The 14065-nt window shown below is 34.1% G+C and overlaps 1 protein-coding gene across 3 annotated transcripts in view; it reads left to right on the top strand.

The window, feature by feature from the left end:
* The first annotated feature begins 1273 nt into the window (after positions 1-1273).
* The window catches only part of LOC125673075 (uncharacterized), a 74528-nt gene continuing 61736 nt past the window's right edge, over positions 1274-14065 (top strand). For all 3 annotated transcript variants that reach the window (XR_007369265.2, XM_048909344.2, XM_048909345.2), the window contains exons 1-3: positions 1274-1387; positions 5960-6134; positions 6402-6522. Coding sequence is in view for 2 of the 3 variants with exons in the window: in XM_048909344.2 (XP_048765301.2) it covers positions 6102-6134; positions 6402-6522 (154 nt within the window). In the remaining variant the exon portion in view is untranslated. The remainder of the gene's footprint in view (positions 1388-5959; positions 6135-6401; positions 6523-14065) is intronic.

Raw genomic sequence — 14065 nt, 5'->3', positions numbered from 1 at the left:
ATTGCACATACACGTAAGCCCCGATTTTCATCCATATCAGTTTTCTCTGTTGTGTTTGTAAAGAAATACATCCCAGTTTTGATATAAACAGGAGGGTATGGAATGCGATGTTTTACACCAGCATACCTCATGAAGCGCGTTAGAAAGCAGGCCTGTTTTAACCGTTGTTGTTCATAACCTCATGTATTTTCAAAAAATAAATTCGTTTATTATATTCACATTCTATTTTCATCTGTTGGAGAATTCCAAACCGTTAAAGTATTCGTAATGAAGATTGATTGGCACAGTATTCACATTTATGCGGAAATCATTTCATTTCCTAGGATATATTTGAAATGTAAATATTCCTCTTTAAACTTCTGTCTTGTGCAGTGTATGGCCATTGTGTTTTAACGGCAAGAAATATTTGTTTTAAACTGCATTTGGAATCAACGGATGACTGATTTCTGTTTATTCAACAGAAACGGGTAGCAGCAATATACAATAGCTCGATTACGGATTTTAACCCACAGTGTGTACACAGTTGTATATATGTTCAGTGTTGAAATAGGGAAAACAAGAATAAGAATTACATGAAAATAAAATACTGTGTTTTATATCGATATAGATCTTAAAATGAAGCAGTGGAAACTGACTGAAATGTGAATAGGAATATGAAAAATATTACATGCATTAACAAAATACAGGCACATGGTGAATCCTCCAAATATCAAATATACATTCACTGCTCTGTTTCAAATATTTTCTTTTTTCCTGAAATCATTTATGCATGTTGAGTTTGATTGCATTACTAATATGTATTCTCATTAAATTGGTCATGAATACATTAGACAAGAAATGGAATTCGAATAACAAATAAGGTAGAAAATATGTTTTTACAAATTTTTGGATAATTATTTGCAATTGTCGAATCTCGTGAAGATTGTCTCATTAATCATTGCATTTTCAACATATCAAGATTTTAATGCATTCTTCCCGGAAAGGTTTCAACATTTAAAAAAAGAAATAAAAAAATTCAAGCGCTTTGTAAGTCCGAAACATATGATTTGATTATTTTTTTTCCGATGATAAATGTTTTCTCCCTTTGGGTGCCTGATTGCCATAACAAAATCACTATTCTACTTTCGTTTTATTTAGCGTTATAATTACTTATATGTCAAGTATTTTTGCGAAGAGAACGGTATGAACAAATTATTAAGATGCTTTTGAGATAAATAGTCATTTGATATTCGAATTCTACTTATTTATACGTATACATTGTATCTGTAACTATTTTAAAGTACTTCTCCCCTTGGGGCACCCCTTTTTCAATGACCTGTTTGATCAAACCATGATACATGTATGTGCACAATGGGAGATCATGCAGCTTCCACCAGAAGATAGACAGGTAATGCAGATTGATATTTAAAATGTATCATGGTTAGCATTATAAAAGTATTAAACCAACAACTGGTCAATGTTGATCTACTTATTAACATGCGTTAGTTGTACACAGAGAAAGAAATAAGAAAGTTTACGTGTAGGTTAAATATAGATTTAGGAAGTTTAAATTACGATGGAAATAAATAAGCTTTGGAACATGCTCTCATATCTCAATCGTAAACCCATTCCCGATCGATATCTTTGTCATGTTGTTTGGAATCATCTTCACAATCCCAGTACTCTTATCTGTGTAAGATGACAGTGGGTTAAACAAGTATTGACCTGTGAAAATATAGTCATTGTGATGTAAACATCGGTCCTACTAAACAGAGTACGATAGAGTACTTTAGAGTACGCTAGTAAAATTTCATAATTCAATGCAATTTAACTGCTGTTCGTAGATGTTCTTACTTTAGTTTAACCTAATAAATGTATATCTGGAATATATCGTGTTTATTTTCATTATTTTAGGAATTATTGTAAGTTAAAGTTTACCGTTTGATTCCGATCCCGATCAAATTTAATACTTTTTCAAAACAAACTACTAATAATGGGGATCGGGATGCCGTAAATCCTCAATACATTTAATGTTTTCTGGGTTTTTTCAAGAGTGACTTTTTCCAGTTTTTTTTTTTTTTTTTTTTTTTTTTTTGCTAGAAAGATATAGTATAGATACAATACCTGAAATTTATCATGTCCAAATAGCTTTAAAGAGGTTCGTACTTGAGATTTGGAGTAATGTTTTGGGAAGTATATTTTTGATTTCCACATTAAAGGAGTATTAGGAAATTAAAAAGAAAAACTGATATCGGAAACCTTGTTATGAGCTCTACAATGTTATAAACGTTACTTCAATCGTATTCAATTAAACTTGATTTGTCTGTTGATGTCAATACAACATAAGCAACATAAATCAATAATTGAAAATAGATACATAATCATATCTTCTAAAACTACAGTTAAAGAAAAAATAACACCAGTAATGGAAATACTTAAAGGTCAAGTGTAATAAAAATAGATTTGAAAATAATGTTTTTAATTCATTAAAACCCGTTTTGAAAAGTTTATTGATGTGTTCATTTTTTTTTTAAATCCTGATAAATGCACAAAATACCTATTCCAAAATCGTTGTTTATAGAAACGAATGAAGGAATTATCGCCCTTTCTTATGACGTCATCTGAGACAATTGTAGTTGTTTACGCCTATATATCATCGTTTTAATTTCCGTGAGAAATTGCCAGTTTTAGCAACACCGTGGATATTGACGGTGAAATATCGTAGATACACTTGAGTTTAGGGATTCAACCTTTTATGTTTGTACCTGCACCCGTTTCGAAACCATCCGATAGTAATATGTCTATGTTCGACAAATATCTCACAGGAATCTCAGTTAGAAATTATTTACCGGAACAGTGCATAGAAAATTGGGAATGATATTGGAAAAAAAATGTTCTATCAAAAGATAACCTTTGAATTTTACACAATCTAGGCTAATCAAAATCAAACGTCATAGATACTCGCCGTATACTCTATTGTAGCGATTGTGAGCGTATTTAATTAGATTGACTCTCAGTCTTACGTTTGTAATTTTTTTATGAGATTTACTAGTATAAGATTGTTCCGATTCAGATTATAATGTGTTTAGCTAGATATATATTTAATTGAAAAATGCTTTTTTGAAAAAAGAACAACAAATGACAAAAGAAACAAAACTTATAGTGCACAACGTTATTTGTACCCCCCCCCCCCTTAAAAAAACAAAACATCGACATGTAGATACACTATCATAAAATGTAAATTAGGCCTATTAGTACATGTAATTTCTTCACAACACACGTCAAATGCGAAATTGAAATAGTACGGCACAAAGTTAACGAATTGTAGCATTTTGAGGTGTGAAATTTTGCCTTAATGATTCATGATATATTAATTAATGTAGCACTTAGAAGCGCATTAGGAAAAGGAAAAACTTGTACTTGTTTTCATAATGAACTTGAAAAAAAAAGCTTTGGAAATAGGATAAGGTTTTATCAAAATGGTTTTTTTTTTAAATTGAATTCATTTCCATGTTTACTATATTTTATTTTTTCAAAATATATATAGCGAAGAAATGAAATGATGAGTCCCTTATAAATATAGTATGATTACAACAATATTCGAAAGATATTTCATTTAATAAAAGAAATAAAATCAATTAGAACTAGGTAATGGGTGACATTAATTTTTATGTGCAATCGCAAACCCATTGAATACAGTGTCGCATTAAAGCATTCAATGGTGGATGTAGAGAGGGGTGGACTGCATCCCCCTTTTTGGGTTGAACTTTTTATATAATTAAAATGCATCCCTCCACTTGTTTTGTAGGATGCCCAGTTAATCATCACTTTGCACTTTGTTTGAAATCAAACAGGATGGTGTGTCAGGGTTGATGGAAATCTGATCCTCGTTAATTAAAGTGTCGCTCACTGATCATCGTGGCTTGTCACAAATCTCAGTGTCTCTTTTCAGTTTCCTTGTCCAAATTCTTCGAAATTTAGGGTCTTTTGGGAAAAGAAACATACTTAATCCCTGTCCCGATTTCAAATTGCAGTTCAAAGCAGCGCATTGTACCATAAATACAGGACTTTTCTATGTAAACACTATAAAAGCCTATCAATGCAATCGAAACTTGTCTCAGATGACGTCATGCTACGAGCGATAACTCACGTCACAACACATTTATCGATCGCTCAGGTAAAAGTTTGATAGCACCGTGTAATTCACGCCAAGTGATTTTTATCAAAATTGCCATGGAAATTAATCCATAAGTGTACGACAGACATTTTTCTGTATAAAACTCAAGTTTTAGGAAAATCACCGTACTTGACCTTTAATGACCTTTTTACACTTGAAATGCGAAACAAAAATATGATATCAAATTTAAGTTTAAAGGACATATTAGGAGTAATGTCAATTTCTAAAATTTCACATAATTTTCAAGGTCTTGTCATAAATTTTGAAATGGAACTAAAAAAAGAAATGGGGATTGGAGACCAGATTTTTAAATTATTGGCGAAAATACTGCATTTTTATACAAATGTTTGAGTAATTTGATTTAAGGAAGTTAGTTCCTAAGCTATTGAGCACAACTGTGCAGGATGCTACAACGAAGTATTTTCTGCCTCAATACTGATCCCATCGGTGCAAACATATTACACATCTATTACTGAACCCTATCCATTTGAAAAAAAAATGTGTAAATTCAAGTTTTGAAAGGGTTTTGCAGAGACTATATTTTGTGGCGGAAGGATTGATTAATCAAAAAGTTCTAAATCTGCGTAATATTACAGGTTCTGTTTCATCCAATTTATCTTCTATTTTTATACTCCTACACGTGTATTTTATATCTATAATGTATGGCACGAGTAGCTGAGACTTTAAACTAGTTCAAAAAGTGTAACTTATTAATATGGTTTTCCAAAACTAAACACCAATCCAAAAAAAAAAAAAACCCAAAAAACAAAACAAAACAACAACAACAACAACAACAAAACGGTTAAGTTAATTTACTCGAAATTTTGCACAAAAATTCAATATCTTCGCCAATTAACAATAATTGAAAATTTTGGTTTCTAACCCTCACTATTTTTAGTTCCATTTTAAGTTTTAAGAGGAGGCCTTGACCAGGATGTGAAACTCTCAAATTTGATATCATATATTTTTTTTCTGTATACCACGTGCAAAAATGTATTTTTTTATTTCCATTTTTAGTGTTAAACTGTTTATCTGTAGTGTTAGAAGACATGATTATGTAATGATTGATTTGTGTTCCTTATGTTGTGTTGACATGTGCCAATGGTGGAGAGAATCGAATAGAAGCACATGTGGGTAACCGACGATGTTGGGCCAGAGGAGCTGAAATTTTCATGAGAGCTTCCTAACATAGTGCAGATTTTTAAGTTTGTTCAAATCATAAGCCCCGGGGTATGTTGGGGCCACGATAGGGGATCAAAATATCACATAAAAATATATAGGGAAAATCTTTAAAAATCTTCTCAAGAACCAATGAGCCAGAGGAGCTGATATTTACATGAAAGCTTCCTGACATAGTGCAGATTCAAGTTTGTTCAAATCATGGCCCCGGGGGTAGGTTGGTGCCACAATAGGGGATCAAAATTTTACATGAAAATAGAGAAAATATTTTAAAATCATCTTCTCAAGAACCAATGAGCAAGAAGAGCTGAGATTTACATGAAAGCTTCCTGACATAGTGCAGATTGAAGTTTGTAAAAAACCATGGCCTCCGGGAGTAGGTTGGGGCCACAATACGGACTAAGGTTTTATATGCAAATATATATGGTAAATCTTCAGATATTGGCCAAGGTAACTCAGGTGAGCCATGTGGCCCATGGGCCTCTTGTTTGGATAATAATCTGATAAATTCTTCGGTCACATGATTTCTTGCCAGATATTTTAATTTCAGGTAGATATATTTTTGAAAATTACGTTTTCCTTATCTTACTGAGTACTAGCTTGCCTATTTCCTCCATCATGTAGTTCAGGGTCACAAATGAAGTTGGATGGACGGGCATAAATAGGAACAGAAAAGTACAGTCCTAATGACAAATCATCACATTTGCCTGTTATTCCTACCTTTCAACTTTTCCGAGAATGACGTGATGACTTTAGTATTCTAATCATGGAAGAGAGAACCCCAGGGGACGAGGAAAAGGTATGTTCGTATGAACTATGCACAATAATATTGTGTAGATTCCAGGTACTGTATCTACTACATTAAAGTACTAATAGACATGTAGTCGTAATCCCCCCTCTCTCTCTCTCTCTCTCTCTCTCTCTCTCTCTCTCTCTCTCTCTCTCTCTCTCATTCCTTATAGTCTTTTACATCGCCAAATCACACATCAAATATTAAAATATAATAATTTAAGCTCCTTAAAATATATTTAAACATATTCATGTATTTACTGTATAATGTGTGTAGGGTCCTGTTAGGAAACGACCGAGGATAGATGCTGATAATGACAGTTCTACGGACCTGGAAGACAATGAACTTGGATACTCAGATCAAACAGGGATCACCAACCAGGAGAGGGAGAGCTCAGGTAACTAAATCAATAAACACCTAACAGGTAATTACAGGAATATAAACTGACAGGTAACTACAAGAGTATAAAACTGACAGGTAACCACAGCAGTATAAAACTGACAGGTAACTACAGCAGTATAAAACTGACAGGTAACTACAACAGTATAAAACTGACAGGTAACTACATCGGTATAAACTGACAGGTAACTACAGCAGTATGAACTGACAGGTAACTACAGCTGTATAAAACTGACAGGTAACTACAGCAGTATAAAACTGACAGGTAACTACAGTAGTATAAAAAGTTACTGCCAAGTAACAACAACAGTTTAAAATTGACAGGTAACTACAACATTGTAAAACTGACAGGTAACTACAGCAGTATAAAACTGACAGGTAACTATAGCTGTTTAAAACTGACAGGTAACTATAATAGTAATAAAGTGACAGGTAACTACAGTAGTATAAAACTGATATATAACTACAACGGTATAAAACTGATAGGTAACTAAAGCAGTATAAAACTGACAGGTAACTAAAGCAGTATAAAACTGACAGGTAACTACAGCAGTATAAATGTGATTCACACTATTTGAACGAGTAGACTTTCAGTCTGCGGGTCCGTGCATATTTTTACATGTACTGTATATTATGATTGGTGGTACACATGTATTTTGTCTGCGTATAGGAATTTTTTAATAGTGTGAAATATCACTGTTAACATTAGATTTTATTTCTTGTGATATTTTGGTCGTTTTTCAATTAACCGAGGGTAGAAAACTCAATTTTACAGATATTATGCATTTAAACGTGTAATACGTAAACATTTCACGAACTATTTCCTATTAGCACTGAACATTTCATTTGTTTGCAAAAACATGATAAAGTTCACACCACTTTGAGCCGAGTGACTGCATAGAGGAGTTGTTAAAATCAACTCCCAACAAAATGATATAAGAACCTGGTCACGGCCCACGGGAAAATATGTATATTTTTTTTAAATGGAAGTTATTTCACTTTATTTATCAATCTAAAAGACAATGGAATAATTGAATGAGACTCTCTATGTAACAAAGGAAAATTAAATTAAGATTTTATTCATTACATGCACCATTTTTATAATTTCTATTGTTACACACTGACGCTTCCTGTTTAGGAATTTGGTCGCAACCCACGGGAAATATGTATTAAGTGTAGTAAATTAAACCTCAAAATTCTATAGCGTGTGGTTTGATTTCCAAACTTATGACAAATGTTCTTGAAAACAACAACATATTTGGGGTTTTCATTAATATTCAATATAATTCAGCATTAATTGTGAAAATTGATGTTTTCGATTTGCTTCAATTTGACGCTAACATAAATCAATTGACGCCACTGGCTACCATTGTCGATCGTTTGATTTCCCGATTGTGGACATGTGTATACATTGATGTATCTTTGAATTTAAAAGATTTATGCAAGTGCTATAGAATACACAGTAACCGCAATTTCAAACGCACCGACGTCTTTCTAGGCTCACAATTAGTCCGCGGAGCCCGTGTTTTGACCTGTACTCTATATTAAACGTTGTTGTGACGTCAGTTCTTTGTCTTGACAGTACTTTATTTTTCATACTGTACTGAACATAGTCCAGTATTATTAAGAGCAGGCCAATATTATGAGAAATACTGGACTGACAGTTAAAACCAGGAACAGAGACCACTCTTAGTTGTGTGAGAAAACATTTATTATTTATCAAATACAATATTCAAGGCGTGAAATATTCCAGTAAATTATACGAAATGAGCGTTTTATGTATAATCCGATTTTACCGTATATGAAATCCTTTAGGTGCCAGTTATAAATTCATGTCACAATCATTCATTTAGACACATGCACATTAAAGTCGCAAATTCTCTGTTACATTCCCGGCAGTGATGTTTATTTCTTTTCCCGATCCAAAGGAAACACTTTCATTGAGCTCCACTTTCTTCGGCTCCGGCGGGGACACTGTGGACGGTTTCTGAATCAAATCACTTACACTCTGTATTGTTCCCCGGAGATCCGCTATAAGTTGCTCTTTAACACCCGCAGCATATAGGCGTGTAGCGGCAGTAGCCCGAAGAGAGTGATTTGTAAAAAAAGCCATAAAATCCTGCCTCTCTATACATTTTGGCCACAATCTGTTGCAGTTGATGTACCCCGAGTGGGACGTCGTCGTATCATACATTCCCCTTAGGAGCGATGTTTGGTCTTAGATAAAATGCATTGCATTTTCCACTGCTGGGGCTACAAATGATTAAAAAGAAATTGTATACAACAAAAATGAAACAACAAAATAAACAATGTGGAAAAATTGTTAATATATTTAAGAAAATTAGTAGAAATAATGAATAATCTTACCTCAATCAAATGTACTTTTCAATCATCTGACTCCCTTTCTTCCAGGCACCAGGACTAAATGCTAAAAGAGGGCTGCGGCTTCTGTTTTATACCAAGTATAGGCCTACGTGTCAGTACCATATTATTAGGGTTCCCAGAAAGGAACGTGGGAAATCAATCTTTTGTTTTATCTAAAAGATTCTTTCCGAACACCCTTTATGTACCCTCATTCACCCCAAAAAGAAAACCAGTTTTGTTGAGTACAGTCTTCAGACAATAGAAGCGTTCGAATCGCTTCCCATGAAGTACAAAACCCTGTTTTGAGGAGTATCGTATTATGACAATTGAAATGATGATCTAACAGTGAATTAAAGACAAGAGTTGACCTTGTGTGCCATTAAAATTTATGAATTCCTAATATATTAAATATTAAAAACAAATCAGAAACGAAAGGTGTAAATATATTTGTCTATACCAATGTATATTCGTACTTGGGTTTTTGCGTTTAAATGCATTTGTTTTTTTTTTTATAGATAGAACAATGTTTTAAGTAAGTCTTGTATCCCTTACTGAACATTAGAATTTAGCTTAGATGTTCAGAACAGGATTTTTTTCTAGATTTCACTAGTCTTCAGGTGACCGATAAGGCCTGTGGGCCTCTTGTTTCATTGGTCAATTTGAAATGCAAGTAGACGGATCTGTGAATGTTGAGACATGTGTGAGTGTGCATGAGTAGGATTCAACCAAAATTCTTTGTGAAATTAAGTTTAACTTTTTCTTCGTGAACCTTTATAGTTTAACCTTTGATACATTGAGATATACCAAAAACCTGGCATTTTGACATGTATATTTGTAAAATTTGTTGATATTCGGACTTGAATAGAGAGCAAAGTACATTAAGCCCAAATTTTCGCCTCATTAGAGTAAACCTAAAATGAAGTTTCACATGGTTTAATCATTATGATTATGCACTAGGGCATTGACCCTGATGATACATGTGAAAATTAGTGACGTAATATGTTCTGTAACATCATTTTCGTCATCTGCGATTGACAAGATTTATCGAAATCGGCGAGATTGGTTGTTTTTATGCCTTTAAAACCATTTTAAAGATAGAGCATGTGCATCAACCATAACAATGTTTTGTCTGCACTTTAATCATGTTGAAAGTCAGTAATGAGCAAAATTTCTACGTGGTTGATAAATGCGCAGACTATCAAATTGAACGTAAACAGTTTCCCTCGTTCATCTGTAATACAATTTCCAACGTTGATGGTGTTGATATATACAAGTTTAATGAATAAATGATATCCAAATGTACAGTATATTAAATTTTATAAGACTCTACGTAGTTTGCATTGAAGAAGATAGTGTGTATACAGGGAACTGGAATATTTCCGATTTAATGTAAGAATCAGGAACAATAGAGGCTAGATTTCTAATCAACAAATTTTCATTTATTTCTCTCAAATGAACAATTTGCATCTAAATTTTGATTTTTTTCCCGGACCCCACCCTCTTTAAGAGAGGACAATCCTTTATCGCACTCTTCCCCTCGTCGCATCGCGACTCGGCCGTTTACTTTCAGTAGCCGGACTGGTCACAAATCAGATAGATGAAGTACATCAGTCGCGTCCTATCTTGGGTAGGGTGAGGCAGCTGCAAGGAGGTAGGGCTGTCTTGCCATAAGGACCGAGATATATCTGTCTCGGCGCATTGTTAAGGGACTGTCTTGCCCTCAAATTTCAAATGGCAATTTCTTCTTTGATCTTTTGAAACCTAACAAAACTACGGGTACCTGTAAAGTGCGAAACGAAATCGAAACGAAACGAAACGAAATCTACCGAAACGAAACGAAATCTACCGAAACGAAACCCACCGAAATGAAACGAAACCCACCGAAACGAAACGAAAACTACCGAAACGAAACGAAACAGATTGTATAATCGAACTCTTTTAATCATAATAATTAAAAATGGTACCTTAGGTCCCTGTGAAAGTTACCACATATAAATAAAATTCGCCTCCCCTTTGATGTAGGCTTTCGGCTTGACTGTTACAAAGTTTTAAAAGTTGGAAAGGGGGGGGGGGTAAACACAAAGTATATATCCATAGTTGATTAAATGCCATGTACAATTAGTTTTGGATCCATAAATTTCAGAACCGATGGTTACAGTCTCAGAGATCTGGGGAAACACACTATACGAGGGGTGGAGTCGCCGACGTTGGATCCGCCTTTGGGCATAGATACATTGTTTGAAGAAGCTGGTGTCTGAGAAAATTAAAAGCAGGAAGAGCTCTTAACCTCTTATTTTATCTCTAACTGCTGAGGTGCGAGTACTTTCAATAATGGAAAAAACTATATACATTTGAGGTGTTGCTAAGACGGGGAATTGAAAACGGGACGGAAAACGGATTTGTTTTAATGCAATAAATATTAGGAGGAGGTCGGCATTTTGTAAACTGAAAAGGCTTATGAACGAGGGAATTTTAAGCAGAATTCACAAAGAGAACGGGAGGACATATTCAGAATCCACCGTTTGCTATACTACATACAAATACACAATATCCACATGTATACATATATTTGTCTTTAGAGCAAAAAATACTGAAACATGTATTTATGTCCAAAAGCGGATCCAACGCCGACGACCCCATCCCTCGTTTAGTGTGTTTCCCCTGACCTCTGACCTGTGAGACTGTAACCTTCCGTTCTGAAATTTATGGATCTTAAACTAATTGCACATGGTATTTATGTACTTTGTGCTTATCCCCCCGCCCCCTTTCCAACTTTTAAAACTTTGTATCAGTCAAGCCAAAAGCCTAGATCAAAGGGGAGGCGAATTTTATTTATATGTGTAAACTTTAACATGGACCTAAGATACCATTTTTAATTATTATAATTAGAAGAGTTCGATTATACAATCTGTTTCGTTTCGTTTCGGTAGGTTTCGTTTCGTTTCGGTGGGTTTCGTTTCGTTTCGGTAGATTTCGTTTCGTGTTTCGGTAGATTTCGTTCCGTTTCGTTTCTATTTCGTTTCGCACTTTACAGGTACCCACAAAACTACATGCAAAAATGATCTTACACACAATTTTTTTTTTCAATTATACTTTCTTCAACGACAAAAATTAATTTAAGCAGACAAATTAAAAAAACGTTTTCAAAAACAGCGTTAAATTGAAGTCGAAGCAAGAGGGTAACCCAAGTAACATTTTTTTTTTTAAAATTTAGAACATGTTTTAACTTCAAAATTTTAAAAAGCAATCAACGTTCTTGGCGATAGAAAACAGTAGAAAAATTTTGGAGGGTGATACTGAAATATTTTCAAAAATTCCCGGTTTTAATGGGGACCAAAATGTAAATTACGGCAATTTTGATATAGAAAACCGCTATAGCGTAGATCGTACGCTACGTCATAAATCGTGTGGTGTGTAATCACGTGATACGCGAAAGTGAAAGTGTAGTACAAACAATGGCAGTGTCCGACAAAATCTATTCTATAAAGTTAGAGGAAACTGATGTTCCTGGAGCGAAGTTTCGTTGTTCTGATGTGTCAGAACATTCAGTCGTTGAACTGAAGCGATGGTTAGAATGCAGGGGAATGTTACAAGCGGGTACAAAAGCCGAATTAGTCAAAAGGTAAGAAACACTTAAACACATGCGTACATTTTCATCCCATGTATGTACACGCTGTACACTACGATTTATTGTTCATCATCCGTATATATTATAATTATGATTGGTAAAAATACGTCTTAAAACTATATCTTAATTCATTTACCACGGGAGTATCGTTCTGTCAGCGATTCATTGCATACATTTTCATGTGTAGCGAATAAAAAAGGGTGTGTGGGAGGGTCAAGACGATTTTGCTAGAGGCTTAATTGTCTTAGGTTGTAAATGAATATATTCAATTTTTGTTATTTGAAATTATTGACATATAGTGGTCGATTACAAATGTGTATGTAAATGGTAATCTCCTTTGTCAATTAAATTACAGTAGATCTACTGCAAATAAAAAAATACTTTATATGAAATAAAACATTCAAACAGTGGCCTTCTTAATAGTTCTTGAAACACCTAATATATAAGCATACATATCAGCACGCCATTCATGCATATGCTTAGAAATTACATTTGTCAATTTTTTAGGTGCCTAGAATGCATAGAGTCCAAGAACACAGACATCATAATTTCTGTGGATGGGGGAATCTGGTACGAGGAGAAATTACGAGAGGTGTTATCCACTGCCCGCAGTAAATCATCAGCTGATATGATACCTCTTTTACCTACAAGTGGTTGGCAAACATTTCCTTCAGGGAATATTCCTAAAGGATTCTGTTATGGAAGAATATATGAACATATAATACTAACTGCCAAAGTATATGAGAAAAAAAGTAAAACGTCGACGTCTGATAGTGAAAGTGAAGACAATTTGACAGACTTCAATACTTCAAAACCGATGGTGAAAGGACGTCAATATTTTGCCAGCGGCCATGTAAAAGATATTAAGAGCATTGCAAAAGGTGAATGCTTTTTTGTCAAATCAACTGTGATGGCATCATACACTCAACGAAAGCTATATCATGTGACTTTAACTTTAGGATCTCCATCTGGGAAAATATTGGATGCCTCGTGTGATTGTAAAGCTTCAGCAATGGGACGATGTAACCATATAGCTTCGTTATTATTTGCTTTGGAGGATTACACATTACAGTTTGGATATGATCCGGATGCTTGCACTAGCAAGCTATGTACATGGAATGTAGGACGGAAGGCTAAAAGGCAACCTCAGCTATGTTATTCCACATCATACAACAAAAAGTTAAAAGCGGATAGGTACAGAAATTATAATCCTATGACTACTAAATTGGATGAAACTAAATTTGCAAATGAATATATTGCTACATTGCCAAATTCTGGATCATTTTGTATGTTTGACCAAATATTAGAAATTGAATATAGTGATTATGTGGTTGACATTAAAAATTTAAATGAAAGAACCAATTATTCTTTGAATTTGATCAAACAAGATGCATCTGAACCTTATGAAGTCCCAAACACTGATAGACAGGCTGAATCTATTATGTGGGACAGCAGTCGCAATTGTAGAATAACTGCATCTGTAGCAAAGGAAGTCAGTAGTGTTAAAAGCCCAAGGGCTAAATATAACCTTTTGGAGCAGATTCTATGG

This window comes from Ostrea edulis, chromosome 3, assembly GCF_947568905.1.
Source record: "Ostrea edulis chromosome 3, xbOstEdul1.1, whole genome shotgun sequence".
NCBI lineage: Eukaryota > Metazoa > Mollusca > Bivalvia > Ostreida > Ostreidae > Ostrea > Ostrea edulis.
The sequence above is the reverse complement of the archived record's forward strand: the minus strand, read 5'-3'. Positions and strand labels throughout refer to the sequence as shown.